Below are 27,794 nucleotides of genomic sequence, written 5' to 3' on the forward strand. Positions count from 1 at the left end.
ATCAGGAATCCCTGGGACTTTATTTGTGCAGAGTCGCTCTCCTGACTCGAAGAGCCCTTTGCTTTAACAGAGGAAAATTCACAGTGGCTTTAGCACTGAGAGAGCAAACATTAAAATCCAGCCATCCACCTGGCCAACTGTTTAACCTTGTGGCCTCAGGGCTGGGATAGGCAGGAGAGAAAGACCTTGGGGGGGGAAGCTGGAATTTGCTTCACACATGGCGACGTTCTGGGTAACCAATCTGCCTTTGTTACCAAACTGGCTTCCAATGGGCAAACAACGTCCTTCCCAAAGTAGTCGCCACCCAAGACCAGTGCACTAAATGCATATGTATATGACCTGTATGAGTAAAATGTGTGCAGATACTGGGGCAGAGTTACCCGAGACAGAACAGCACAATTCTTTGCTTCTTGGTTTTTAGCTACTAAACGGCATTTCTACAGATCTAGCTAAGTAACCAGTGTTCCAAGGGCTATTCATTACTCTGCCCCTGCAGAGAAATCTGGCCCATGCAGTAAAAATAGAAGTATTTAATATTGATAGAAATGACTCTTATAAACTACTGAAAGAGTGGAATTTAGTTACCCGTGGCTATGCCTCAAGTCGGGGTTGGACTAATGTTCTATTGAGCGGCAGGAAATAGCAGCTTTCAGAGGAGACAGAGAGTACGTCTACATTTGAGCAGGGAGGTGTGATTCCAGCGGGCGTAGCGGTTCCCAGGTGCTAGCCCCTACAACTAGCAGGGTGCCCATGTGGGTGGGGGCTCAGACTACCATCCGAGTACATGCCTGGGGTTGAGGTGGGCTTGTACTCAGAGCAGCTAGCCCAAGCTGTGGAGGACACTCTGCTGGTTTTGCTCGAGCACAGCTAGCATGGGAACGTCCACAGGAGCTGGGGATCCCGCCTCCCAGCTCAAAATCAGGCGTAGTCCTAGAACAACATTTCTAATCCTCACCCAGGCACCCTGGCCTATTCCCGTCTTGAAGCATCGAATTCAGCTTCCCTAATGTTCTCTGTCGTTTGTGCTGGGGAATTTATTCCTGTCCCAAACCCTGCTGTGGTGATGCTGCCTGGCTGGGTGCGGTTAAACAATTGCTAAGTTCTTCCCCAGAGGCGGGTAGATTTCAGTGGTGGGTGAAAGATCCCTGTGGAGACAAGGCCAAATCTTAACTCGCGTTAACAATTGCTAAGTTCTTCCCCAGAGGTGGGTAGATTTCAGTAGTGGGTGAAAGATCCCTGTGGAGACAGGGCCAAATCTTAACTCGCGTTAACAATTGCTAAGTTCTTCCCCAGAGGCAGGTAGATTTCAGTGGTGGGTGAAAGATCCCTGTGGAGACAGGGCCAAATCTTAACTCGCGTTAACACCTGCTAACCAAAGGATTGCATGGAGGTGTGGGGCAGAATTAGCATCTTCTCTGAAATGCTAGCCTGTTTGCCAGAAGCTGGGACTGGGCCACAGGGGATGGGTCACTTGATGATTCCCTGTTCTGTTCATCCCCTCTGGGGCACCTGGCACTGGCCACTATTGGAAGACAGGACACTGGGCTAGATGGACCTTTGGTCTGACCCAGCCTGGCCGTTCTTATGTTCTTGGAGGCCAAAGGGACTGCAGGGATACCTGGTCCTTGGCGTGGTGCTGGTGTCACTAATGAGACCTGTCAGGCAGCTACTTTTTGAATATTAATGAGCAGATCTGCATACAAACACAGACTGTTAAATGCTGGTTAGACTCCCCCATGGGTGAGTCCAGGCCCAGAGGGGAAATTAGCACCAGGTGGTCTGATTTCCTCATGGTGAGTAGATTATACACCAGGCAGTTTAGATGCAGGCACACGCTGTACAGAGCTCAGTAGACCCCAAGCAGAAGCATGGCGCAAAGGAGGGAAGGGAGGAGCAGGGAGAGGGAGACAGAATGGAGCCAGGACACAGAGAGAGAGAGAAGTCCACGCCGCAGACTCTGAACCATACAGTGACAGATTTCCCAGCATCCCTTGGGATGCCTCGGCCTAGTAGGATCCAGCGGACTCAGTGTCTTTTCAATCTGTTTATGGCTGTTACTGTTGCAGGAGGAGGCTGCTGGCTTCTGGGGCGGGATGGAGCTGTTTTCGGGTCATTGCAGCTGTCTCTGGTGTGGAGCTGCAGCGTGTCCCACTCTGTAGAAGGGGGGGGATCGTAAATGGTCGCTCACGAGCCCTGTCATCTCCTTTAAGCCTGGCTTCCTCTAGATGCCTCAGACATAAGATTTCAAGCCTTCCTGCACAAGAGTGAACATATATGGAATCGTAAGTCATTCACATCTATCCACACACGCTATATACATGTCTGCACTCCAGGCTGTTTCTATCATTCACGCAGAGGGTTAATGGTAATACACAGCAGTAAGTACTCAAAGTGAAATCAGCAGCAAAAGCCCATTGCGCAAGGCAGTGCCTGTTCGTACAGTCGAAGCACCATGCGAAGGGTCTCTGCACATAAAGGCCCATGTCCTTGGCTCATGTACGTTGGCGTAGCGAGGTCAACGGAGCTGTGCCACTGGGAGCCAGCTGAAGAAGATATGACTCTAGCTGTTCATCTACACGGACACCCTCCCCATCTGCCCTTCAAGCCATCGCTACTGGGCCAATTTCTCCTTGGTGTCGTGGCAACGGGTCTTGATTTGCAGGAAGAAGTTAGTGGCTTTATGTGCACAAGGGAGAGGCCATTAGGATAAAGTGCGGGCAGCAGTGAAAAGGCAGGGTGTCCTTAGAGCTGTGTGTGTCCAAAACCCATGTGTGTGTGTGCACGCACACCTGTTTGGGTGTGTGTGCAGGCATGGATGTGTCCGTGAGTAGGCACATGTGTGTGTGTCCATGCTTGGGCCTATGTGCACGGATGTGTCCATGAGTATACATGCATTCACGTGTTTGTGTTTGTGTGAGCGTGAGTATGTTTGCACGTGTGTGTGTGTCTGTGTGTGTGTGTGCAGGTGTGTGCAGCCTATGTGTACCAAGCCCAGCTCTGCTGTCCAGCCGTGCGAGGAAAGCTGTTTTCAGCACACAAGAGTGGAACTGGGCATGGGGCTGAGTGCCAGCAATACCCCTGGTGACCAAGGGGGTGACTCCTCCTTGCCGACCCCCTCCGCCCAGCCCTCCCCCCCACACGCATGCTGTTTTTTCAGTCTGTCATTTCCATGGGACTTACGAGCAAGAAAATAAAGCAAGAAGTGCTTGCCATCACCCACACAAAATACCAGAATGGGGGGCACCTGCGCCTGGTGGCTCGGGAGCTCAGCCGCCGCTGGAGGGAGTCGATTTCGGCCCTGTAGTCCCGCCTGCGATGGGAAAGCCCAGATAGGTCAGGACGTTCCAGCCAAACCCACTGGCTATACCATGCCCCTTCCCAAAGAGCCAGCAGCCCCAGCGTGTCCCGCCCCCGTCCCCCCACAAGCGATGGGGGGACTCCAGCCTCCAGGCCCCTGCAGCAGGAATGGGGAGGCCAGGCAGCAGGAGGAACCTCAGCGTTGCCAAGGGGTCGCTTGGCTAGGAGTGGGGGGGGAACAATTCCCGAGACTGTGATTGGCTGAGAGCCAGGGGTTAATGGCCCCAGTGGAGGTGGCAGGCTGGGAGCAAGAGGGACGGGGCTGGGTTGGAGTCAGGTGGTGATGGCTGGGGATTTGATTGGCTGGCGGGCTGGGCATAACGCCCCAGGAGGCTATGATGGAATCAGGGTCAATAGACAGGGACGATATGATTGGCTAGGAGGTAGGGTTAATGCTTGGCCAGGATATGATTGGCTGTTAGCCAGGTGGTTAATGCTCTCTGGTGATACAATTGGCTGGGAGGTAGGGGTTAATGCTTGGCCAGGATATGATTGGCTGTGAGCCAGATGTTAATGCTCCCTGATGATAGGATTGCCTTGGAGCTAATACCTCCCCAGGATACGACTGGCTGGGAGCCGGAAGTGGGGGGCCAGGCCGTTGTCCAGTTCCTTACATGCTGCGCTGGAGCTCACGCTGCTGGGCCTCGCACCGCCCTCGCCGCGCCTCCGACGCCTGGAGCTGCTGCAGGGCCTCCGCCAGCCGCTGCGCCTGCTCCGTGGCTTTCCCTTGCCACTGGGTCAGCTGCGCTGCAGGAGGAAGGCAGAGAGCGGGGCTCACACCCCAGGAGCCGTCTTCCCCCTTTGTGTGCCGCCTCCCCTCAGAGCCTGACCTGCAAGCCCTGGGCCCGGGAGTGGCCATGCTCACAGCCGCAGGACCCCCCCCGGGGGATGGGGCTAGCGGGCAATGTTTCCTCTAATTTTTGACAGGCCATGTGCACAAAAAATTTCTTTTGTGCAAATTTTTGTGCTTCTGTGCAAATTTTTGTGTGTGCGGTGTTTTGCCGTGTGCGCGGGGTTTAGGATCTGTGTGCACGCGCCCAGCTTAAAGGGAACAGTGCTAGCGGGATCAGGCGCTCACCCGGCATGCTCCAACGGAGGTGGGGTTCGACTGTATGGAAAGGGCCCAGCCCAACTGTGGCTGCTCAGTGAAGGGCAGATAGGGTGGATAGTGGACTGAGGCCGGTTCCCATGAGGCTGGGGTAGAGCTGCCATGTGGGGCCCTGCCAGGATTTCCCAGTGCAGCCGGACCCATGCAGGGCGCTGCCTGGCAATGGCACAAGAGCATCCCACGGTGGGATGGGCCCGACGCCATGGGGCAGACGCTCACCCTGCTCAGCAGTGGAGCCTGGCGGCGGGGTGGGGTGGGGATTCTCCTGCCCCCTACCACACGTCCCTCACACCAGATGCCCCTGCCTCCCCCCCACCTTGCAAGGCGATGTTTCTGGTGTCCATCTCGGTGCCCTCCAGCTGAATGGCCGCGAGCTCATTCCGCAGGGCTGTCACGTTGGCGGAGAGTGTGCTCTGTGGGGCAATACGGTTAGAAGGGAAAGAAGCAGGCACAGGGCTTAGAAACGGCTGGCTGGGCAGGGAGAGGGGTGGCCATTGCGCTCCCGAAACAGGGGTCCACACCAGGTTCCCCAGCTCGAGGCTGCTTGGAAATCGAGCCCTCGGGGGGCAGCGTGCGCGCTGAACGTGGCGCGACCCAGCTCCCATCCAGTGGCGAATCTTTAACCAAGCTGTTCTCGGGGCCAGGTCCGCTGTGGTGCAGGGGAGACGTGTGACCCCATGGGGTCAGCAGAGCCGTGCTCCCCGGTGGCAGGGCAGGTTGTCCCACTGGTCTGTGATGATTTAAGGCAGAAGGGTTTTTTATAGGGGGTGTAACAGGGTGGCTTGCCCATGGGCTGGAGAGCCTGGGGCTACACCAGTTGGATCAGGGGCTCCCAGGCTAAAAAGAGCAGGAAATTGCAATAAAGGAGGGAAGTTGCAGGAGATTGCAGGGAGGGAGCAAGCTCTCCAGGCAGGGGGAGGGACTGCACAGGCCCAGCTGGAAAAGCCTGTGGAGAAGGACAAAGTCCAGGCGTGAGATACAGGGAAACAGACAGAGGCTCTTAAGCAGGAGAGCTGGGCCCTCCTGACACTGGGGTAAAACCTGTGAGAGTTTGTGTTTCCTTTACAAAGCCTGGGTAATTTTGGGCCGGGGGAGAGGGGGACTGAACTCGGGGTGTGGCCTGGAGGGCCAATGTGCCCCCAGTGGACCCACCTATTGTTTGAACAACTGCATTCCGACGAGTTCTGAAGGGGATGCAGGGTGCGGTCAGCGCACATGGGGGGTGGCCTCACCCTTCCAGGGGGTTAGAAGAAATGGAATCCACCCCAAGTATGCACCGACCCCAGGCCCTTGGGTGCGTCCCCTGCGCCTCCAGCAGCTGGACAGGAAGTGGGGCTGGGAGAACAACTGGAAGCAGGAGTGATTTTTTTCCAGACCCTTCATTGCCTAGAGCAGCCCATTGTTTAGCAGGAAGCGTCCAAAGCCAGCCCTTTGGACCAGTCCAGTCTGAGAGCAAGGAGATGGGGGTGGGGCTGGTTGCCCCTTGGGACCGGCCCTTTCCCAGCTGGGAGCTGGAGCTAATAATAACTTGCCGGAAAGAACAGGCTGCGAGAGACCAGGATCTAACCCCCACTGCTGCCTTGAGACACCTAATTATACGTGTCCCAAATGGCTCTGGTCTGTGTCTCAGCTAGGAATAGCTGCAGGACTCCTGCTCCAACCTCTGCCTAGCACCATCCTAGGGGCTCTCAGCTGCAGCTGAGGGCAGGGCCTGTCCTGAGCAGGGCCCCGGGAGCAGCTGCTGGTCACGCCCCAGGGCTCAGTCCTGTTCGCTCAGGAAACAGCCATGCTGGGTGAAAGACCCTCAGCAACTCCTGGGCCCAGTTATCCCACAGCAGGGATGGAGGGAAGTCATGTGGGTTACTGGGATCTCAGCAATGGGGCTCCCTGGGACTGGGGCAGGAGCCCTGGCATCCCTCGTTTGAGGGGATGGTCAGACAGGGACAGATGCCTCCGTCCCCGATGTGGTGTGGCTGTTACCCCCGTAAACGTCTGTCATACCCCAACCAGAGCCAACCCACCAGCTGCACTGGTGGCCCCTTGGGGCCACTTCCTCTCCTAACAGAGGGAGTACCCCAGCACCCCATATCCCTCCTGCTCCCATGCATTCCAGGCTGTGAGATCCGGGATTCCTGGGGACAGCACTGGGTCTGCATCAGTGTCAACACTTTTCGCTGGCCTTTTTAATGCCCTGGGGTCTTTTGCAGAGCCCAGATACCAGGAGCTCTGGTCTCCTTGCTTGCTGGATGCCATCCCTCCTGGGGAGACCAGGGCCTCTAAGGATGCCAGCGAACCCCTCAAACCGCCCCCCAGCTCAGCCCGAGGCCCTGCCCAGTTTGCAAGCTGAACATTGAGAAGCATCTGAGACCCACCAGCTGAGAAAACCATTAGCATGGGAGGACGCTGCGCCAGCTGGCTGGGTTACAAGTGAGATAATACCCAGACCCACCCCCAGGCCAGGGCATCTCCTACAGCCTCACGGCCACAGCTGGGCACTCAGCCTGTCAGATGCCCCTTGGAGAATCTATAGGGGGCCAGTTAGGGAGCCCAGCATTACGCTAAATCCTGGGCTCCCTGGACTCCCCCCACTTCCCCCCCGCCCCGGCTCATACCTCATGCTCCAGGCAGGACAGCAAGGTGGCATTGAGTTTCCTGCCCTCATCCTTGACCTGGCCCAGCTGCCTCCGAAGCTGCTTCTCCTTCTGGGCATCCTCCTGCAGCTGCCCCGTGAGCTCGGCCACATCCCGCTCCAGCTCGGCCACGCGGCCCCCCAAAGCCGAGGTCTCATTGGCTGCCCTCTCCCGGCAACCCTGCAGCTTCTGTGCTGCCTCCGAGTGCCACATCATCACCGCCACGGAGACCGTCACCGCGGCGACCAGGAAGAGCAGGACCACGCACAGCCCCAGCACCTTCAGGGTGGCTTTGGCCACCGCGGGGTCCATGGTCCCCGTGCCGCGACCTGCCGCCTGCAGCTGCTGCCGCCGTGTGCTGGGAACCAGCAGCCAGGTCACTGCCTGTGTCACTTTAATTACTACGTGTGGGCTTCCTTGACCAAAAAAGCTCCTGCCTCTGGTTTCCGCAGGTCACGGACCAGGGACCATTATAGAATTGTCTGTCACAGGCTAGAGAGGGCCCCGGGGGGCTCTGGGCTCCCCAAAGAGGGGGGGGGGCTTGCAGAGGAAGGGGTTAAAATCCCCTGAATTAAGCAGGAGGGGAACCTTGAGCCTGGAAAAGCTGCCTCAGCTTCTTAAGCCTGGAGGGAACCCCTCAACTGGGACTTGTTTGGGGGGGGTCTAAAGGGGAGGGGGCTGGCTGCCCGTAGGCTGTGGGGAGCCAAGGGCTGAGTCTCCATGGCCCTTCCCTTACAGAGAGCTGGGAGAGCTCAGGGCTGGAATAGCAGGGGGCTGTGAATTGGGATTGGGGGGCACCGGCAAAGCCAGGGGGTGCCCAGGGCTGGGCTAGTGGAGGGGACCGTGGGTCAGGACCGAAGGGCAGCTGCAGAGCTGGCTGGTAGACACGTGTACAGCCTCTAGCCAGCGTCAGATTCTTTGGTTCCAATCGTCGGGAGGAATTAAAAGCCGAGACCCCGGCTGAGCCAGTGGCCCAGGTGGGTCAATCTGTGGGGCTAAGCAGGGCAGGAAGCGGCGCTCGCTCTCCTGTGGGGTGACTGGCCTGTTCGGTGGCTTGTGGCTGAGAACGCCCCCGTCTGCAGAGCACCACCTGTTTTCATTCAGGAGTTTCTACAGCAATCACGAGTGCTCCGAGACGGGGAGGGGAGGGAAAGAGGCCAGCCTCGGTTCCTGAGTTCAGACTTTGCATCTGCGCTTCCCAGACCAAAATTCAGCCACCTCTGGGGGGAGAGCAGCAACCACTGGAGGCACTAGCTCTCCTGGCAGGCAGGCATCGCTGTATTGATAGAGGGGGACACTGAGGCACAGAGCAGGGAAGTGGTTCACCCAAGGTCACACAGCGGCAGAGCTGGGAATAGAACCCAGGAGTCCTGTTTCCCAGTCCCCGTGCTCTAACAGCTCCCGCCTAGAGCCAAGAATAGAAACCCCGAGTGCAGCTTCCCAAGCCCATACACTAACCACTGGACAATCCTTCCTCTCCATTAAGATTCCCTCCCTTCTGGATGTTGCAGGATGTGCAGGGGAGACTTGGCTCTGGTGTCTCCACCTGGCACTCCACCCGGTGCCAAATTCCTGGGTCATGCGACCACCCAACAGCCAGACCCACTGGAACCAGCAAGGGGTCAGACTGCTTCCCCTGTCCTCGGGCTGCCTTTCTTGTCCCTTTCCTGCTGGCCCCAGCTGCAGAGAGCTCTGCAGGGCAGGAGCTTTTGTTCCGTGGCAGGGGGAAGAGTTTGGGTGCGGCTGGGGGGATGAATTGCAGCTGCACACAAGAAGTCTGTGGCAGGGGTAGGAATAGAACCCAGCTCTTGTATTTTGGTCTTTGGACTATAGACTGTAATATAATGAGTTATGTATTGAGAACTGGGAAGACTGGATGTCTTAGCATATGATAGTCGACTTGTGATGCTCAAGTCACATGAGATTATTCGTAGCTGGTAGCTATCAGGTGGTGTAGGATGGGAAGAGAGGGGAAAACCCTCTCCTTCCTAGCATTTGAGAATGGAGAGTAAGAAAAGAGGCTTATGTTGCCGAGTTAAGTTGTTACATCAATGTGTAATGCAACAACATCATGTACAGGTACTGCATTATTTGCTAAACATCACAATTCAGTGCAGCTATTTTGTGGCTCTCTGCAACTTCCTTTAGTGATCTGCAGGTGTTCTCTGGTGATTACCACTGATCTAATTTTGGCATCTCCTCAAAGTAGTTGGTTCAAATCCAGCTAACGCGGTAATAGTTGAATATGGTTATCATCTAATGTCTCAGAGTCCTACATGAACTGAGCTGATAGTCTAAGATCACTTCTCAGTGGACAACCATATACATAGCAACTGGCACCTTTGCTGATTTCATCATATAGACCAGGCTTCTCAAACTTCATTGCACCGTGACCCCCTTCTGACAACCAAAATTACTACACGACCCTGGAGGGTGCGGAATTGATGTTGGAGCCCACCCAAGGCCCACTGCCCCAGGTGAGGGGAGGCCAAAGCCTGAGCCCCACTGCTCTGAGGGAGAGGGGGCGCTGTAACCTGATCCCTGCCATCAAGGGCTGAAGTTTTGGGTTTCAGCTCTGGGTCCCAGCAAGCCTAAGTCAGCACTGGTGACCCCATAAAAATGGGGTTGGGACCCACTTTGGGGTCCTGACCCACAGTTTGAGAACCTCTGATATAGACTAAGAATTGAGTGGATGTGGAAGTTGAGCTGCTTTTCATCTGGAGTCTTTAAAGTGAGATTTGATATTTTACGATATATGCTTTTAATTCAGGTAAATGTTTGTAGTGGTCCCTTCTGGCCTTAGAATCTATGAATCTTCCAGTTCATCCCTTCCTTCATGGTCTGTGGTGGGAAGGACAAGACTGCCTACATTGCAACATGCTCATAACTCTTGCAGCTTTACATTAAGATCAAATTTCATGCTCCAGGGCTTTAGCCAGTCACCTACAGGAGTGAGGAAGGATGCCTCCCCAGGCACATGGAATCAGATGTGTTCTGGGGGTTATTTGCCTTTCTCAGAAGTATCAGAAATTGGACACAGGCAGAGACTGGACACTTGATGGAGTTGACCAGTGCTCTTGCATGGCATAGAGAATCCTCTCTCTTTAAATATCAGGCTGTTATGGCTTGCTCATAACAATCCCCAGATTTAACTGGGAATTGGTCCTGCTTCGAGCAGGGGGTTGGACTAGATGACCTTCTGGGGTCCCTTCTAACCCTGATATTCTATGATTCTATGCTCGGCCCAACCCCTCCGCTTGATTAAGGGAACCATGGATTTCAGTTGCAGACAAAACCTAGGGCTGGCCTCTGCCCTGGAAGGAGGCAGAATCAAGAGAGGCTTTTCCTCCGTGTGCAAGTCGGCTGGCGCCTCAGGAAGAGATAATTACAGTGGGGGGAGGCCAGCTGGTTGGTGAAACATCCTCACCACTGCAGACACTGGCTCAGCGCCCTGGTCCAGCCATTCCTGTATCCTGCCTCTGGCACTGGCCAGGCCTGGGTGCTGACAAGGGGAAGGATCCTTGGGGCGGTGCATCTTTCCTCCCTCCCAGCCCTTCCGAGTGAGGTGCACTGCAGCCCGTGGCAGATAACGGTTTGTCTCATCTGCCTGCCAAGCAGGCAGAGAGCAGCGTCGCTCAGGGATCTGTGGGCCATCCTAGGGCGCAGAACAAGACTCAGACGGAGGCTGTGGCTGGAGAGGGCTGGTATTTCCCGTTCCACACAAGGAGCTTCCATCCCTACCACCCTGTAGCTCCGACACTCTGCTTCCTGTGCTCCCAGCAGGCCCCAGTATGGCAAATCCAGACCCCTCAAAACTGACCCCTGCGCAGAATGGGAGTGGGACACATGGTGGTGAACAGCAAAGCCCATTTATTCTGCAAATGTTCTCCCAGCCGAGGGCTGGTTTGTTACAGTCACTTTAATTTCCCTCGCCTTCCCCTAAGTGTGAGAGTGGGTGATCCTGGTGCTGGGCCCCAGACTGGGTGTGCCTCATGTGGGGGCCGGGGGCACCCCAAAACCGGTCACCCCAAATCAATGGCCACCTCTGAAAAAATGTCTGCGGTCCATGGGTATTTCCTACCCAAGCAGGATGTGTCAGGCCCAACTTGCTGCAACTATCATCTGGGGCTTTGGGTGATGTGTCTAAACTGCAGGGTTATCTCCATCCATGGACCCGTCACTGCGTCCCTCTCGTCCGTCACAGCCCCCCTCCCTCAGTAAACGGTCCTCTGTCAGGAGACGAGGCTTCCTCCACATGCATGCCAGGGAAGAGTCAGCTTCGAGTCCCATTGATCACTCAGTACAGATCACATGGAGGAGGAGCATGTGCGGGCCACAGGATCCAGGGTTGTATACTCCCTGTGAGATTCCTGATCTCCCAGCTGGGGGACTCAGTCCTGAAACAGACCAATCAAATAAAGGGTTGTCAGGTTGGGATCATGTTGCCAGTGAATCCCTGGGGCTCTAGGCTATGCTGGCTGGCTCAGATCTACAAAAGTATTTAGCAAAAAGAAAAGGAGGACTTGTGGCACCTTAGGGACTAACCAATTTATTTGAGCATAAGCTTTCGTGAGCTCCAGCTCACTTCATCTGATGCATAAAAGTGGAAAATGCAGTGAGGATGTTTTTATACACACAGACCACGAAAAAATGGGTGTTTATCACTTCAAAAGGTTTTCTCCCCCCACCCCACTCTCTGTTGGTAATAGCTTATCTAAAGTGATCACTTTCCTTACAATGTGTATGATAATCAAGGTGGGCCATTTCCAGCACAAATCCAGGGTTTAACAAGAACGTCGGGGGGGGGGGGGTAGGAAAAAACAAGGGGAAATAGGTTACCTTGCATAATGACTTAGCCACTCCCAGTCTCTATTCAAGCCTAAGTTAACTGTATCCAATTTGCAAATGAATTCCAATTCAGCAGTTTCTCGCTGGACTCTGGTTTTGAAGGTTTTCTGTTGTAATATCGCAACTTTCATGTCTGTAATCGTGTAACCAGAGAGATTGAAGTGTTCTCCGACTGGTTTATGAATGTTATAATTCTTGACATCTGATTTGTGTCCATTTATTCTTTTACGTAGAGACTGATAAGTTTGACCAATGTACATGGCAGAGGGGCATTGCTGGCACATGATGGCATATATCACATTGGTGGATGTGCAGATGAACGAGCCTCTGATAGTGTGGCTGATGTGATTAGGCCCTGTGATGGTGTCCCCTGAATAGATATGTGGGCACAGTTGGCAATGGGCTTTGTTGCAAGGATAGGTTCCTGGGTTAGTGGTTCTGTTGTGTGGTGTGTGGTTGCTGGTGAGTATTTGCTTCAGGTTGGGGGGCTGTCTGTAAGCAAGGACTGGCCTGTCTCCCAAGATTTGTGAGAGTGATGGGTCATCCTTCAGGATAGGTTGTAGATCCTTGATGATGCGTTGGAGAGGTTTTAGTTGGGGGCTGAAGGTGATGGCTAGTGGCGTTCTGTTATTTTCTTTGTTGGGCCTGTCCTGTAGTATGTAACTTCTGGGTACTCTTCTGGCTCTGTCAGTCTGTTTCTTCACTTCAGCAGGTGGGTATTGTAGTTGTAAGAAAGCTTGACAGAGATCTTGTAGGTGTTTGTCTCTGTCTGAGGGGTTGGAGCAAATGCGGTTGTATCGTAGAGCTTGGCTGTAGACTATGGATCGTGTGGTGTGGTCTGGGTGAAAGCTGCAGGCATGTAGGTAGGAATAGCGGTCAGTAGGTTTCCGGTATAGGGTGGTGTTTATGTGACCATCGCTTATTAGCACCGTAGTGTCCAGGAAGTGGATCTCTTGTGTGGACTGGTCCAGACTGAGGTTGATGGTGGGATGGAAATTGTTGAAATCATGGTGGAATTCCTCAAGGGCTTCTTTTCCATGGGTCCAGATGATGAAGATGTCATCAATAGCGCAAGTAGAGTATGGGTGTTAGGGGACGAGAGCTGAGGAAGCGTTGTTCTAAGTCAGCCATAAAAATGTTGGCCCACCTGACAAAGGAGGTGCTGTTGTCATCATGGTTAGGTCGGAATACGAACAAGAGGCTACTCGGCAGCTCTCCAACACTACTTTCTACAAGCCATTACCCTCTGATCCCACTGAGGGTTACCAAAAGAAACAATTTGCTCAAGAAACTCCCTGAAAAAGCACAAGATCAAATCCTCACAGACACACCCGTGGAACCCAGACCTGGGATATTCTATCTACTACCCAAGATCCATACACCTGGAAATCCTGGGCGCCCCATCATCTCAGGCGTTGGCACCCTGACAGCAGGATTGTCTGGCTATGTAGACTCCCTCCTCAGGCCCTACGCTACCAGCACTCCCAGCTATCTTCGAGACACCACTGACTTCCTAAGGAAACTACAATCCATCGGTGATCTTCCTGAAAATACCATCCTGGCCACTATGGATGTAGAACCCCTCTACATCAACATTCCACACAAAGATGGACTACAAGCCGTCAGGAACACTATATCCGATAATGTCACAGCAAACCTGGTGGCTGAACTTTGTGACTTTGTCCTCACCCATAACTATTTCACATTTGGAGACAATGTATACCTTCAAATCAGCGGCACTGCTATGGGTACCTGCATGGCCCCACAGTACGCCAACATTTTTATGGCTGACATACGCAGAAGTCACCTACTACAGGACAGGCCCAACAAAGAAAATAACAGAACGCCACTAGCCGTCACCTTCAGCCCCCAACTAAAACCTCTCCAACGCATCCTCAAGGATCTACAACCTATTTGTGCTGGAAATGGCCCACCTTGATTATCATACACATTGTAAGGAGAGGTTTCAGAGTAACAGCCGTGTTAGTCTGTATTTGCACAAAGAAAAGGAGGACTTGTGGCACCTTAGAGACTAACCAATTTATTTGAGCATGAGCTTTCGTGAGCTACAGCTCACTTCATCGGATGAAGCTTATGCTCAAATAAATTGGTTAGTCTCTAAGGTGCCACAAGTCCTCCTTTTCTTATTGTAAGGAGAGTGATCACTTTAGATAAGCTATTACCAGCAGGAGAGTGGGGTGGGGGGAGAGAAAACCTTTTGAAGTGATAAACACCCATTTTTTCATGGCCTGTGTGTATAAAAACATCCTCACTGCATTTTCCACTTTTATGCATCCGGTGAAGTGAGCTGTAGCTCACGAAAGCTCATGCTCAAATAAATTGGTTAGTCTCTAAGGTGCCACAAGTCCTCCTTTTCTTTTTGCGAATATAGACTAACACGGCTGCTGCTCTGAAAAGTATTTAGGTTCCTGATTCCCACTGATTTCAGTGCCTGAATACTTGGGCGGCTCTGGGCCTTTGTTCACACATGGCCTAATTCTCTTTACGGCAGTGTGACTGCACTAGCATAAACCGAAGTGTGCTGGCTGGGATCTGGCTGCAGTGGAGCTGGGCCCATTTACATCAGCTGGGGATCTGGCCCCACTGACTCCAGTGGAGGGAATCAGCCTCGCCCAAGCCCCAGTTAAGCTGAGAACTGGGGCCTGTCTGTGTAAATACAGCGACGCCCGGGGCATCAACGCCCTCTGGGTTCCCCCCACCCAAGGAGAGGCCAGAACCAGCCCCAGCAGCTCTGTCAATGAGCCCTTGGCTAATCATGCCCCCACCCAGTCCTTAAATACCTGGGTGCTGACTGCTCCCTGCCTGGCTCCGTTCAGAGGAGCAGCGCAGCGAGGGGGGCTGCCAGCAGAGGCAGGAGGCTGGGGAGCCTGGTGCTGCCCACACTTGAGCGAAGTTCCTGGTGTCTTTGGAGCTGCTGCTGCAGCCAGGTGACCTCCCTGTGGTACTGATCCCTGCAGGGGGGGGGGAATAAAGAAGAGTGAAAAATAGCCCTTCAGTGGTCCTCATAGCCTGCCAATGCATCTCCCCTGCCCTGGGAATTGGGGTCATGGGGGGCAATCACTCATCCACTCCAGGAGCCCCCAGGGAAGGGTGACTCACCCCGACCTTTTGCATCCATTGCACCACGTTTCCATGCTGGCCCCCTGGAAACATCGGCTTGTTTGTTCATTTTAAGACCCTCCCTCTCCACAGCGTGCTGCCCAGAGAAGGGCAATGGGGCGAGCACAGCCCTGGGAGCCAGGGACTGCAGGCGTTTAACTGTGAGGCCTGGTCCCCGGGGAAGAGCCCCTGGGGGAGAACTGCAGTGCAGGGATCGCCCAAGGGGGCAAGTGGGCCTTACTTTTGCTCCTGGAGATGCTGGACTGTGTTTTTCCAGGCGCTAATTTCATCTGGAAAACAGGAGTGGGAGGGAAGCTGGGATCAGAATCGCCATCATGCTAGTTGCCCCCTCCCCATCCTGATGGCCAGAATTAACCCTCTCCTCTCCCCACCCCTGCCAACGCAAACACCAGACGGTGCCCAATCTCTGTGCGAGTCCATTGGCCAGACTTCTGCACTGGGGACACATGGGCACCTTGAGCCGCTCCCCGCGCTGTGCTGACGAGCCCCCGCCGCCCACTTTGTTCTGTTGGACGGACTGGCCGCCACGCGCTTTCCCTTTAGCTGAATCTGCAGCACCAGTCATCAGGGACCTGTCCCTGCTGCCTGTACCACACTGCGGCCTCCTCTCCCTTCCCATCAGCCGCCCACTCCCCGCTTTATCATTCCCTGTTCCCAGGAGCTCCCCCCCCTGCCTGTGAAGCCCATCCGGTCTCGAGAGCAGGCCCCTGGCCCATGCAGTATACCCTGGATGGGTCCTCCCATGAGCTCACCGGGCAGGAGAGGGTTGCGGTGAGGGACACAGCTAGGGGACTGTTTTCCCAGGGCGGCCCTGGGGGTGCTGGAGCTCAGACCGGTCTGGGTTGTGACCGGCACACAGCAGTGGCAAGGGGACCAGTGTGTGGAATCCTTGGAGATGCTGGCACTGGGCGACATCCCAGGGAGGTCTCTGCCTGCCTTATCCCCCCAAAGAGGCACCCCCTCCCGCAGAAAGGTTTTCCCACGAGCCCCCAGGCACCTGCAGAACTAGGAGCAGGCTCTGCCTGTGCAGAGGGGCTGAGAACAGCAGCTGTCTCACCTCGTAACCTGCCTTTTTCCACTTCCTGCTGGGCAATGTCGCTGTTTAGCTGGGTGACCTCCTGGGTCAAGTTGGTGACATTCCTCTGCAGGACGTGCTGGAGGAGGAGAGAAAGACGAAACGCCTTAGACTTCAGAGAGCCCTGCATCCTCAAAGCGCTTTCCAAACTGCCTGGGACTCACTCAGCCACTCGCTGAGCTGCAGCCACCTCTGGGGTGGGGCATGACATCTGAATCCAACTGGAACAGCCGACCAGCCAGACGCAGTCACCCGGCATAGGTGTTGGTCAGGATCACGCAGCCAATAGCCTTTGCTCACTAGATGCCCAGGACTGAAACAGAGGTGGGGCTGTGGGCCAGGATGAAGGGCGTGAGGGAGCCTCAGGCTGGACTCGTAGGGGGCCGTGCACTGGGATGGCTGGGGACTGCCAAACAACTCCACGTCCTGGCTGGATTCCAGCCTGGTCTCTCTCCTGCTGACCCCCCCAAGGTGCCCTGTTCCTGGCTTATCCCCATGTCAGTGTGCTGCTCAGGCTGGCATCTCCTGTGAGCAGAAGAGCTGGGGGGGCGGGGGGGGCAAGGCAGTGCTAACCTCAGCACGGGACCTTCCCATCCCATCTGCCTCCTGCTGCTGTTTGGCCCTGGCCTTTGCCTAGGGCTGGCAGCCCCTGGCACTGGTTAGGAAGGGGAGGAGGGAATCCTGGCTGTGTTGTGCCCTGCGGCGCGTACAAGGGGCCCCTGGGAAGCAGGGGTGGGGGGCTCAGATCCAGCTCCCAGGAGTCTGGCGTGTTGGCAAGCAGGCGCTGCGATGCCGTCAGCTGGAGGGAGCCGCCGCACGTACCGTGTGGTTCTTGCACATGTCCCAGCCCTCCCACTTCTCCTGCACTGTCCGGTTGGTACTCGCCATCTCCTCCCGCAGGGCCAGCACCTTGCTGTGCAGCCAGCGCTCCTCAGCCACAAAGTGGCCCAGCCCGGCTGCCAGGATGAGGATGATGGCGAGTTCCGCGGTGGCCACGGCGAGCCAGACCTTCCTGCCGCCCGAGGCGAGACCCCCGGGATCGCCCATTGGGGTCAGAGGGCCCTGCGGGAGCCAGGCAGGTGGCCACACCCTGCAAAGGAAAGGAGCAGTTTGGTGCTGTAGAGTTTCTAGCGGCCTCCTCATTAGCATACCCCTCATTAATATATGCCTTAATAGCACAGCCCAGATGAGTCCGTATTTGCATGCAAATTCATTACCATCAGTAATTAACATATTTAAGATGGTGATTAGCAGACACCTCATTAATATATTCATCCTTGTCGCTGCTTGTTCGTCATTAGCCTATCGCACATTAGCATATCCCTCATTAACGAGCCCTCCCCAGGAAGTGCGGGGCTGGGGGCGAATTGGGGCAGAGCAGCAGGGCGGGATTAACTTTTTGTGGGCCCCCATTGGGGAAATAGGGCATGTGATGGGGGGCGGTCCGCAGAGCGAGGGGCCGGTTGGGGGCAATGGGGCACAGCCCAGCACAAGGGCTCTGTTTACAAACCCTAAACTGCTACGCGAACAGTGGCCCACCCAGCCCTGCGCTGCCAGCGTGCCCTTCCACACTGACCCCCCTGCCCAGTGCCCTACCCTTATGCCCAGCACCCCCTCGCCCAGAGACCTCCCCCCCAGATCCCTATGCCCAGCGCCCTCTCACCCAGAGACCTCCCCCCCAGATCCCTATGCCCAGCGCCCTCTCACCCAGAGACCTCCCCCCCAGATCCCTATGCCCAGCACCCCCTGCCCAGAGACCCCTCCTGCTGACGTCCCACAACAACTGCACAGCACCCTGCACACCATACTGCCTGCCCAGCTCCCTCACCCACAGAGCCCCTACTGTCCCGCACCCCCTTCACAGTCCCACCATCACAGCTGTACAGCGCCTCATATTCCTGAGGGAATTCTGCATCAAATTCTGGGTATAATAGTTTAAAATTCTGCAATTTGTTTTTACGGTAAATAAATGTGGAAGCTCCGCCATGGCAGTGGGGCGCACAGGCCACTGAGGTGGGAGATCACCCTGCAGCCTCCCCCGCCCCCCTGGGACAGGGACTTGGCAGTGAGGCTGAACCTGACCCTGACATAGCACAAGGGCCATGCCTGCCACAGAAACACCTTGGGGCCCTGCCCCTTTTGCGCCAGGCACACCAGATGTGGGCAGGGAGGCTCAGCCTGGCAGCAGGATCCAAGTGCAGAGGGACTTAGTGTGGAGGGATCCAGCTGGGGGAAAGAGGGTTCTGTGTGGGGGGTAAGAGGGTTCTGTGTGGGGCAGTCTGGGTGCAGGCAGCTCAGTGAGGGATCTGGATGCACAGGGAGGTTCCAGGTGCAGGGGCAATGGGAGTCTGCAGGGGGGACCAAGTGAAAGTGGTTGGAGCTCAGCAGGTGGGGGGGGTCTGAGTTCAGGGGAGGTGGGGTTCGTTTGGGTGGGGGTCCAGGGGTAGGTGGTTGGGGCTCAGTGGGGAGGCTCATCGGGGTGGTACAGATGCAGGTATAGGTGATGACTCTTGGTTTTACTGATGGGTGCCCCATCCCGGCTCCGCCCCCTTCCCCAAGGGCCCCCCCTCCCACTCTGCCCCACTCCACCTCTTCCTGCCCCCGCTCTGCCCCCCCTCTCCCCAGAGCATCTCCTGCCCACTGCTCACTCCTTTCTGCCTCCTCCTGCCTTGAAGGCGAGGGAGGAGGGGTGTTTGGGAGGACTCAGCCTCCCCCAAAACTGGCAATTTTCAGCTTATTTATACACATCTTTCATATTCTGTTACTGAATGTGTGTCTGTCATTGGCATCTGAACAATGTAATCATTATTAAAATAGTCATGAAATACATCATTACATGGTCATGAAATTACAGTATATTAAACTCATTACACTCAGCGACAAGCTGTCTTCACTAACACCCCAGTTTAAAGACATTACCTTCGCTCTGGGCTTCACGCCTGCTTAGGGCCGATGGCTCCGGTTTGGGAGCTGAGGCCACTGATGGCTGTGGGAAGAAGGTGGATGGGAGGGACAAGCAATGGAGAGTCTCTCTCCTCTCCCCTCCTCTTGCTTTCCCCGCCCCTTTCTCGTCTCTAAGTCCTTGCTCCCCTTCCTGATGTTTCCCCCTTCTTGCTTCCCACCTACGTCCCTTTCCCCATCTCTCCCTGCTCCCCACCTCCTAGTGCCTGCTCCCACCCACACACTCAAAGTGGCAGAGGAGGTTCCCCCTCCTTGGGTGGGAAGGTTGCCTAGTGGTTAAGGCACAGGCCGTGGGCTCACGTGTTCTGGGTTTGATTCCCTGCTCTGCCACAGACTCCCGGTTTAGCCTTGGGAAAGTCATTTCACCTCTGGGTGTCCTAGATCCCACCTGGGGCTAATACTGACCCTGCCTCCTAGGCTAAATCCATTCATGGCTGTGTGGTGATGGGGGAAATGGAGATACCCAGGTGGGTAGATTTGGGCTGAATTTCTCCACAGCCGGGGAGTGAGAACCAGCTCTGCAGGGGGGACGGGAGAGGGGCGGGGGGCTCAGGCCAGCTCGGCAGAGTGTGGTCGGGGCTTCAGGCACCAGGGTGGCTGGGGCTCCCGAGCCGGGGATATCAGCCCAAGAGGTGTGGGGCGACCCTCGGCGAGCAGGGGCTGGCTGCTGCTGAACCCTCCGGCTTTTGTGCGTGACTGTGTGAGCCCCGCTCAGCCGCTGCCGGAGCAGGGAGGCAGGAGGCCGGCCGCGGCCCCGGGCAGCCCAGCCGGCCGCCAGCGCGGGGATGGGGAGCGCCCCCGGGGTGCAAGGGGGGGCTGCCTTCACCCCTGCCGGCCCCGCAGCGCCCCGGTCTCACCTCAGCCCGACGGGACGCGCCAGGGCCCGGGAAGTCCCGGCTGGTCGGTTTCGGTTCCGCCCCTCCCAGGTTTCGGTTTCGTTTCTCTGCCGGGGCTGCCGCGGGGCGGGGAGGGGGGTGGGACTGGTCCGGCCCGGCGGCGAACCCCTAGGGCCAGAGGGGGCGCTCCGGAGTTCATGGGGGACCCCAAAACTCTGGGGACAGCGGGCCGGGCAGCTGGCTTCGGGCTTGCCCCCCCCATTGCCACCCAACGGGGTTAAAGGGCCCCCCCCAGCTCCTGGCGGGGCAGAGGCATGGGGCTCCCTGCTCCAGGAGCAACAGCAAAGCCCCCTCCCCATAGGAGCAGCGGGGGTCCCCTCTCTGCAGTGCTGGCAGTAGGACCCCCCAGTATTCACCTTGGGGGGGCGGGGTTCACTGGACTTTTCTCTGGCTAGGCGCAGAAACCAGTGCTGAGTTGGCAGGGTCCCGCTGTGGGCTGGGGGTTAGCACCCCGTTGATATAAGGGGCCCTCTCAGAGCGATGGGCTCAGGCTGGCTGCAGACTCAGGCAGCAGGGCTCCAGTGGTTACACTCGGGTCTCGTATTTAAGCTTTTCTTGGCAAGCAGGCGGGCTAGAAACCAACGTTTTAAACTGATTGGTTTTCAATGAAAGCCCCGGGTCTGATGCCATCACCTGGCTCCCGGAGCGGGGCCCCAGGAATGGGTCCACAGCGCTTTCCCCTAAGAGCGCCCTGTGCCGAACCCATCACCCCAGCCCAGGAGCAGGGAGAGGGGTTTGCCCCGTGCTCCAAACTAGCAGCAAAGTTTGAGCTGCCCCTTCCCTGCTCTCTGAAGGCAGGTCAGGCGTGCAATGGCCACGAACACGGCTCCGGGGCTGCTCACTCTGAGCCCCGTGTCTCTGATCGGGCAGGATGTGGGAGGACAAATGACACCACAAAACTTTGGGGTTGGCAACATTTTATTAGAAAAATAGAAACCCTAAGGGCGCAGCAAATACCCCAGCTGGGGCTTAACCCCGCTCAGGGCAACCGTCGTCTGGGGCAATCTCCAGCCAAGAAACCCCAGGGGCTCTGGATGAAGTGGCGCCTTCCTCCCTGTGCTCTTCACCCTCTGGATCTTCTTCACCGTTTCCCCATCGTCTTCCAGTGCTGGGCAGGAGCCAAGATCCTTCCGCCAGGGCTGGGCTGGGCAGGAGCCGTCTCCCTGCGCGACCCAGAGGAAATGCCAAGCAAGCTAGTGACTTAGAATAGTTCCCGTGAGCGTTTTGGGGATGGGGGCGAGCTGGCTGCGTTATGCAGTGCCCCGTGTTCCCGTGGGGATTCTCCACTCTCCCGCTGCGTGGTCAGCCCTGAAACACAAATCCCAAGGGACAGAGAGAGTCCTGCGTTACCCACCACCGAACCACTGCACTGAGCTACCTAATAGCAGAGGGGAGATGGGGAGTGAGGGTGGCTTTGTGTTTATGGCATGGAGCTGGTACTCTGCAGATTTAGGGTCAATGTCCTGGCTCTGCCCTGTGTTCCTGGGGTGATTCACTCGTCTCCTTGGGCCTCAGCCCCCCCCATCTGTAAAAGGGGGGGTAAGGATACTTCCTTTGCCTGGCTTGGCTACTCCCAGTGTGGACTGGGCAGGCCTGTGTCTCCGTGCCTGGTACAGCTGAGTCCTGCAAGCCCTGCCGAGCTGGGGAGAGGCTTGGAATGGGACGGAGAGGTACAGGGCCATGCTGCAGGGCAGGAGGAAGCTCTCATGCTGCGGAGGTAGTGGCTGAAGGCAGGAGCTGTCTCAGTTGGAGGGGACAGAATGGGGCCCTGCAGCCTAAGAGCGTGGGGGTGAGATAGCAGGAGGGTGGGGAATTGAACCGAGTCCACATCCAGGCTCCTCAGTACCTGTACAAACCTGCTTCTCTCACAGGAGTAGGACCCTGGTGAGGGACAGAGCCAGCAGGCTCAGGTAGCCGGCCACGATTGGGATCCGGAGGCTGCTCCCACCAGAGCTCTGATTCTTCTGGCTATGGAGCTGCTGCTGTTCCAGCTGCCGGATGGCAGCTTGCAGTTTATCACTGGGAGAACAAGTGAAAGGGAAGGAGATGGTAGCAGAGAGCTCTGGGCCCCCCCCCCAGCGCAGCCCGATGGGGCAGGGACGGGCTGGTCTCACCTATGCTGCTGAGCCTCTTGGAGCTGCTGTCTGAGCTTGACTATTTCACCTGGAAGACGACAGACGGGACACAGACACCAGTGCCAGTCAGATAAGGCAGCGTGCTTTTCCCCCAGCATGCGCCCCCCCCCCTTCGAGCGCATCCCTACATCCTAGGGTTCCCTCGACACCCCCACCCCTCTGTCTGCCTCATTGGGGACAGCTGCCTGCACTGTACCTCCTGCCTCTATTTCAGATGAGCCAGGCCCCTATGTCAATGGGGCTGAGGGTCAAAGGAAAGTTTTGGGTGCTGGAGGGGCTGGTCATCAGCACACTGATACGAACACAGGATCGGGCCCTGCCTATTCACCTCCCCCATCCCTTTATCAGCCAAGAAGATTTTGGCCTTCTGCAGTTGATGATAATGATAATTTACTGGATGGCGGCAGCGCCTGGGACCCCCAGCCATCGGCGAGGGCCCCACGGTGCTAGGTGCTGTAAAAACCCACGACAAAAAGATGCTCCCTGCCCCATGGAGGTAACAATCTCAGCAGAAGACAAGAGATAACAGGTGGATATAGACACACTGGAATGTACAAGGAAGGACAGCTCAGCGTCTGTGCCCTGCCCAGTCCTTGGTCTCTCTGCTGGGGCTGCCGCTGGCTGCTGGCTCTTGTGGGCGTTTTTGGGCTGGAGACCTTTGTCCCCTTTGAACCAGGCTGAGCTTATCGTACCAGTCAGCAAACAGCACCTAGGGCACCAGCGACCTAGGGGTGCAAGGCTCCATAGCTGATTACCAACCTCATGAGCCACCCAGTCCCCCGTCCCCACAAAGAGTGGGGAAGTAAGTCCCAGTTCAGGGCAACAGAAAATCCCCCTCCTGGAGTGACCCGGCCTCCTGGCTCTGAGCAGGCTGGCCCAGGTCATATTGAATCTGGAGGGTTTGTCCTGGTGCCGCCACTCCTGTAATGTTACAAGGCTGAGAGGACTTGGCCCAGCACACGGGGCTTCACACTTCCATGACTGTGGCCCCGGAAGCTCCATGCGTGCACCCCAGAAAGGCGTCCCCTGTCTTAGAGAGGACCTCTCCTAAGCCTCCCAAAGGGTTGGTGGCCATTAGCCAGGAGCTTCCCAGAGCAGCAGTCTTACCTTGTCCCCGTCCTTGCTCAGTGTCTCGGCCTCCCAGCTGGGTGATTTCATCCTTCAGGGCAGTGATGTTGTTTTGCAGGTCGTGCTGAGCGAGAAAACGAAAGCGAAGAATCAGCATTTCTGACAGTGACGCACACAGGAAAGCCCTTGCCCACTTGTGCGGTGCAGGCTGCAGCTCAGAAAAACACCACAGGGCAGCTTAATGACTGTGGACATCTACTCATTGCTGTTCCACGGGGAGCAGAGTGGAATTACTGGAGATGGATGAACAGCCTGAAAGCTGGCACCTCCAGCAATAACCGTAGCCTGGCCCCGGGGCACTGCTCTGCATGGATTCACAGGGAAGGGATCCTCCTTCAGCACCAGGCCCATGGCCTTCAGGCCTCAGTGAACAGGCCTCTCAGGCTATTATCTGATAGGTGCCTTATTTTTTCCTAGTTCAAGGTTCCCCTTTCCCCAGCTCTGTCCCGGCTAACACCCAAATCAGCCTTTCATCCTCTCGGGAGAACTGGACTCGAATCCAGTGGTGCTGGCATGTGGGGGTGCACGTGTCCTGGAGTCCCCCGGCAAGGCTCTGGAGCTGCTCCCTATGAAGCCAGGCAGGACTCTGGGGAAGTCTCCTCTCTGGGAGCAGCCTTACGACTTCCACCTTCCTGGGTCTGACCTCGGAGCATTCAGCGTCCTCTGCCCCTCCGTGCGCTTCCCACAGCGAGTCCGCCCAGGCGGGGTCCTGGGGAAGCCAGGGGGTCCTGCACTCCAACTTTGAAAGTCAGACGTGACTCTTAGCCAGCCAGTAAAACAGAGGTTTATGAGACAACAGGAACATGGTCTAAAACAGAGCTTGTAGGTGCAGAGAACAGGACCCCTCAGTCGGGTCCATTTTGGGGGGCAGTGAGCCAGACAACCACATAGATCTGCACTTCACTCCTCGTCCCCAGCCAGCCCCAACCGACTCCCCCTGCAGCCCCTCCTCCTCTGGGCTTTGTCCCTTTCCTGGGCCAGGAGATCACCTGATTCCTTTGTTCTCCAACCCTTTAGCTCTCACCTTGTAAGGGGGAAGGGCCCAGGCCATCAGTTGCCAGGAGACAGTGTCAGCCATTTATGTACACTGGCCCTTTGCTCTGCAACAGTGACACCCCCTGCCTTATCCTACCACCTAGAGACTTAAGAAATGCATAGGGGAAACTGAGGCACCCCTACAGTATTCAGAGGAAACATTAAGAACAGTCCCGCTTCGTCACAGCATGTTAGACCAGACCCACTGGACCTGCAGGACCTCGGGTTCTCCCGTTCCAGATCTCCAGGACAGCCTGGATCAATGATAGGAGACGACCAGATCTGATGCTCAGGAACAAACAGGAACGGAGGGTCAGGAACAGGCCATCGAACACGGACTGACTAGACCAGCCAGCTTTGCACTACTAAAGGGGCCCTCATCTTCACGTCTGTCTGTCCCGCTCAATCCCGTCTCTTCACTTCCTCTTGGTTTCCCTCCTTCCCCTGCTTCCCCCAGTTTCGTCCCAGACTCAGATTCTCTCTGTCTCTGGCAGGCTCCATGCTGCCTGCTGCTGTCTCCCCTGTCCCTCCAGCTGTCACTTCCCCACTCTCTTGAGGGGAGAGACCACCTCCTCTCCACAGAACAGGACTGCATTCCCCAGGCCAGCCTGCACGCTGCAGCTCCCCAGACAGGGTTGAGTCCCTGCACCATGTTTACGCAGACATGTGCAGAGAAGGAAATTAATTTGAGCCGTAACAAAAAGCCACCAGGGACCGAGGGGACACCCAGGGCTAGTGCAGCCGCCTCTCACCCCTGCAAATCCTGCATTGGGGAGCACGTGAAATGAGCTGCGTGGGAGTCTTCCCAGCCCACCCCACAGAGCAACGGGACAAATCCCTTGCTGAGGGAAGCTCCAGGGTGGACCAAGGGGGCGATGCATGTGATGGTGTGGGGAGCCCAGAGCTGGAGCAGCACTGGGGGCTGTGGGGAGGGACCCTGGAGAAAGCTGCTTGTGCTGGGGGATGGGTATTGACAAGCAACAAGGCAGATCATGGCAGCATTTGGAAGAGCAGCCTGGAATGGTCCCCTGGCTGAGCGCTGCCCGGGGCAGGGCCTGGCGCTGGTACCTTTGCACAGCCCCCAGCACTGCGCCACCCTGATCCTGGACAGGGCCTCCTGGGCACTACCCTATGCCAATATTAAACAGCAACAACATCTGGAGCACCCACCGTCAGGCTCCTGCAGGAGTCCCAGCGCCCACGCGTCTCCCAGAGGGTCTGATTGGCGCCAGCCAGCTCCGACCGCAGCGCCGTGACCTCTGCCCTCGCCCCGTCCCGCTGCTTTTCCAGGGCCCCCTTGTCCTCCTCCAGATTGGCGAGTTTCCCCATCAGAGCTGAGGTGTCATTCTTCAGCTGCTCCTGGCACTGTCTCAGCCGGGTCGGGGCTAAGGAGATAAAGACCACACAGGCAATCAGACCAGTTGTCACTAAGATGAGGGCAACTAACAGGAAAATACAGGACGATGTCTTCCCATGGTTCCCCATGCTTTTGTTCTCCAAAAACAGGGGGCGGGGGATGGTTCAGCAACTAGTGCTCATCCCAGTATATCGGGCTCCTTCTTCTCTGCAGCTGCAGCCACCCGATGTGAATCTTGCTGAGCTGACAGCCCGGCAGCCTCGCCCTGCCAAAATGAAGAGTTGCTTTTGCCCCCTAGTGTTTCTCGTTGTGCTCCTCATTAGCATATCGGACGTTCCCCAGAGTTCCTGTTCTGGGGGCAGATGGACTTCCTCAGGAGATCATGTGGTTCGAGGGAGTCGGAGAGTCCTGGGCTGGGCTGGGTTTTGGCCGTAGACCCAGTGCTCTGCCCAGCTGTGATGTAACGGGGCTGGCTGGGAGAGGCTGGGAGCGCTGCAAAGGGCTGTCACGGCTGGTGGTGCTCTGGGCTGCCATGCAGGAGACCTGGATTTGAGTCCCTGTCCCTCACCTTCCCTGGGCTGCCAGCAGCTCTCTGCCAGGGGGCACCCCCGGCTCCAAGTCCATTCCCATTGCTCTGCTCTGCCGTGCCAGAGCTCCTGCTGGGTAGTGCTCTGCCACGTAGGGGGCGCGGGCCTGATCTCTGGACCCCCGCCACTGGCAGAACTGGGGAGTGCTGCTTCCAGGCTGGGTTGTGCCTTCTGTGCAGTGGAAGGCCCCTGGGCTGCTCGAACCCTGCAGGAGACCGGCTGGATCCCTGCCCGGAGTTGGCAAAGGCTGGAAACCCTGCAGCCCAGACAGCCTTGGTGCTTGGCACTGGGTTCCATCCCCCTCGGCTGGAGGCCTGGCCGGTGCTTTGCCGGGCTGCGTAGGGGAGCTGCAGTCTGTGCCCCGTTCTGTCTCCTTAGCTGTTAGGGGCAGGGCAGGGGGCACCGAGAGGGGAGCTCTGCCGGGCCTGGGACGGGCCATGTGGGCCAGATGCCCTGAGGTGCTGGTGGGGCTCTGTGTGCTGAGCTCCCCCTGGAGAAAGGGGCTTTTACTTGGGCTGGAGGCAGAACAGGAGCTGCTGGGGCCTCTGGCACTGGGGGACCTGGGGCAGCGCCATGTCCTCCCCCTGCTGGGACCTGTGCCAACTCGAGCTGGTGCTGAATAGACCCCTGGAAGCAGCACCCTGGGGGGGTCTCTGGGTTAGAGGACCCCCCCCAGCTCTGGGGCTCCTGGGGGTTATTTTGAGCCATGTTTCATTCTATTTCCACCTCCCTGCATGATGATAAAATAATAACGGGCCGTTGTCAATGGATAACGTGCTGCCCACCAGTCGCAACCTGAATTCATCATTCCACCCGCCCACCCAGGGTGGGAGCAGGTGAGCTTGTCCCTGTTTCACATGATGGGGCGGGGGGGATCTGGGGCACAGAGAGGCCATGGCTGCCAGGCAGAGCCATCTCCTGACCCTGGCTGGGGCAGCTCAGCAGGGCAGGGGGTGGAGCTGGGGGAGGAGAGTGGTCCCCACTAACCCAAGCACCCCAACTCCCCCCCTGCCCCCCAAGTGGCTGCAGGGCCGTCGCTGCTTCCCTTCCACCAGCACCCACTCACCGGTGTAATCCCCCCCACACACGCAGCTGCTAGGTTTCATTTCTCGGAAGAAGCTGCTACACAGGGCAGCGGAGGGGCGCGAAGGGGGGAGCCTGAGTGAAGGGGGGGGCAGGGCAGAAGGGCTGAGAAAGGGGCTAATTTACCTGCAGCTCACAACTTTGGGGCTTTTTCTTTTTTTGTTCAGAGAAAAATTTCTTTCTTTTTGCCTTTTTATATCCCTCCTCCCCAACACAATAAATAACCCAACGTCCTTCTTCCTCCCCTGCTGAGCCAGCTGCCAGCCTACTCCTTGGGCCCTTCTCCCCCACCCCCCAAAACCAGCCAGGCCCCTGCTCCAGCCTGTGTGGGGGGTTTGCTCGGATCCACGGGCAGGGGCTGGGCTCCACCTCGGGAGAGCGGGTGGGGAAGAAGCGCTGGGTCCAGACCCGCTAGAACTGCCTGGCCTGTGGCTGCTACGTGGCAGAGAACCC

General features: G+C 56.9%; 3 protein-coding genes across 4 annotated transcripts; all 3 read right to left on the bottom strand.

The window, feature by feature from the left end:
• Positions 1–1,574: 1,574 nt before the first annotated feature.
• On the bottom strand, positions 1,575–7,407 carry CCDC194 (coiled-coil domain containing 194; the record flags this gene model as incomplete). The annotated part of the gene is made up of 5 exons (XM_084614906.1): positions 1,575–2,254; positions 3,181–3,310; positions 3,972–4,104; positions 4,782–4,878; positions 7,078–7,407. The coding sequence occupies 5 exons, from the start codon at positions 7,405–7,407 to the stop codon at positions 2,231–2,233; spliced, it is 714 nt and encodes a 237-aa protein (XP_084471032.1). The 3' UTR covers positions 1,575–2,230.
• A 3,541-nt stretch (positions 7,408–10,948) lies between these two features.
• LOC311513156 (uncharacterized protein) lies at positions 10,949–20,079 on the bottom strand. Its single transcript, XM_084614802.1, has 6 exons — positions 19,978–20,079; positions 16,982–17,249; positions 16,142–16,238; positions 15,305–15,353; positions 14,745–14,915; positions 10,949–11,492 (listed from the first exon to the last, which is right to left on the bottom strand). Exons 2-5 carry the CDS (start codon positions 17,204–17,206, stop codon positions 14,777–14,779), a joined length of 510 nt encoding a protein of 169 aa, XP_084470928.1. The 5' UTR covers positions 17,207–17,249; positions 19,978–20,079; the 3' UTR covers positions 10,949–11,492; positions 14,745–14,776.
• An 837-nt stretch (positions 20,080–20,916) lies between these two features.
• Positions 20,917–26,092, bottom strand: LOC311513183 (uncharacterized protein). 2 transcript variants are annotated; one of them, XM_084614854.1, is made up of 5 exons: positions 25,485–26,092; positions 23,259–23,343; positions 22,131–22,179; positions 21,863–22,035; positions 20,917–21,324 (listed from the first exon to the last, which is right to left on the bottom strand). In XM_084614854.1, exons 1-4 carry the CDS (start codon positions 25,797–25,799, stop codon positions 21,882–21,884), a joined length of 603 nt encoding a protein of 200 aa, XP_084470980.1. In that variant the 5' UTR covers positions 25,800–26,092; the 3' UTR covers positions 20,917–21,324; positions 21,863–21,881. The 2 variants fall into 2 exon arrangements, with proteins under 2 accessions (XP_084470980.1, XP_084470979.1); XM_084614853.1 differs by having other exon boundaries at positions 21,873–22,035; positions 25,485–26,090.
• Between the last annotated feature and the right edge of the window lie 1,702 nt (positions 26,093–27,794).

This window comes from Lepidochelys olivacea (genome assembly GCF_965140295.1).
Source record: "Lepidochelys olivacea isolate rLepOli2 genome assembly, chromosome: 25".
NCBI lineage: Eukaryota > Metazoa > Chordata > Testudines > Cheloniidae > Lepidochelys > Lepidochelys olivacea.

Bases quoted from the DNA above. Each gene is read 5' to 3' on its own strand.
- LOC311513156 (XM_084614802.1), bottom strand. From the start codon at position 17,206: ATGGGCGATCCCGGGGGTCTCGCCTCGGGCGGCAGGAAGGTCTGGCTC. The intron at 16,239-16,981 runs GTACGTGCGGCG...CTCCTCCTCCAG, and splicing joins ACATGTGCAAGAACCACACG to CACGTCCTGCAGAGGAATGT. The intron at 14,916-15,304 runs GTAAGGCCCACT...CCCCCCCTGCAG, and splicing joins CAGCATCTCCAGGAGCAAAA to GGATCAGTACCACAGGGAGG.
- LOC311513183 (XM_084614854.1), bottom strand. From the start codon at position 25,799: ATGGGGAACCATGGGAAGACATCGTCCTGTATTTTCCTGTTAGTTGCC. The intron at 22,180-23,258 runs GTAAGACTGCTG...GTCGTCTTCCAG, and splicing joins TGAGCAAGGACGGGGACAAG to GTGAAATAGTCAAGCTCAGA. The intron at 22,036-22,130 runs GTGAGACCAGCC...TTGTTCTCCCAG, and splicing joins CAAGAGGCTCAGCAGCATAG to TGATAAACTGCAAGCTGCCA.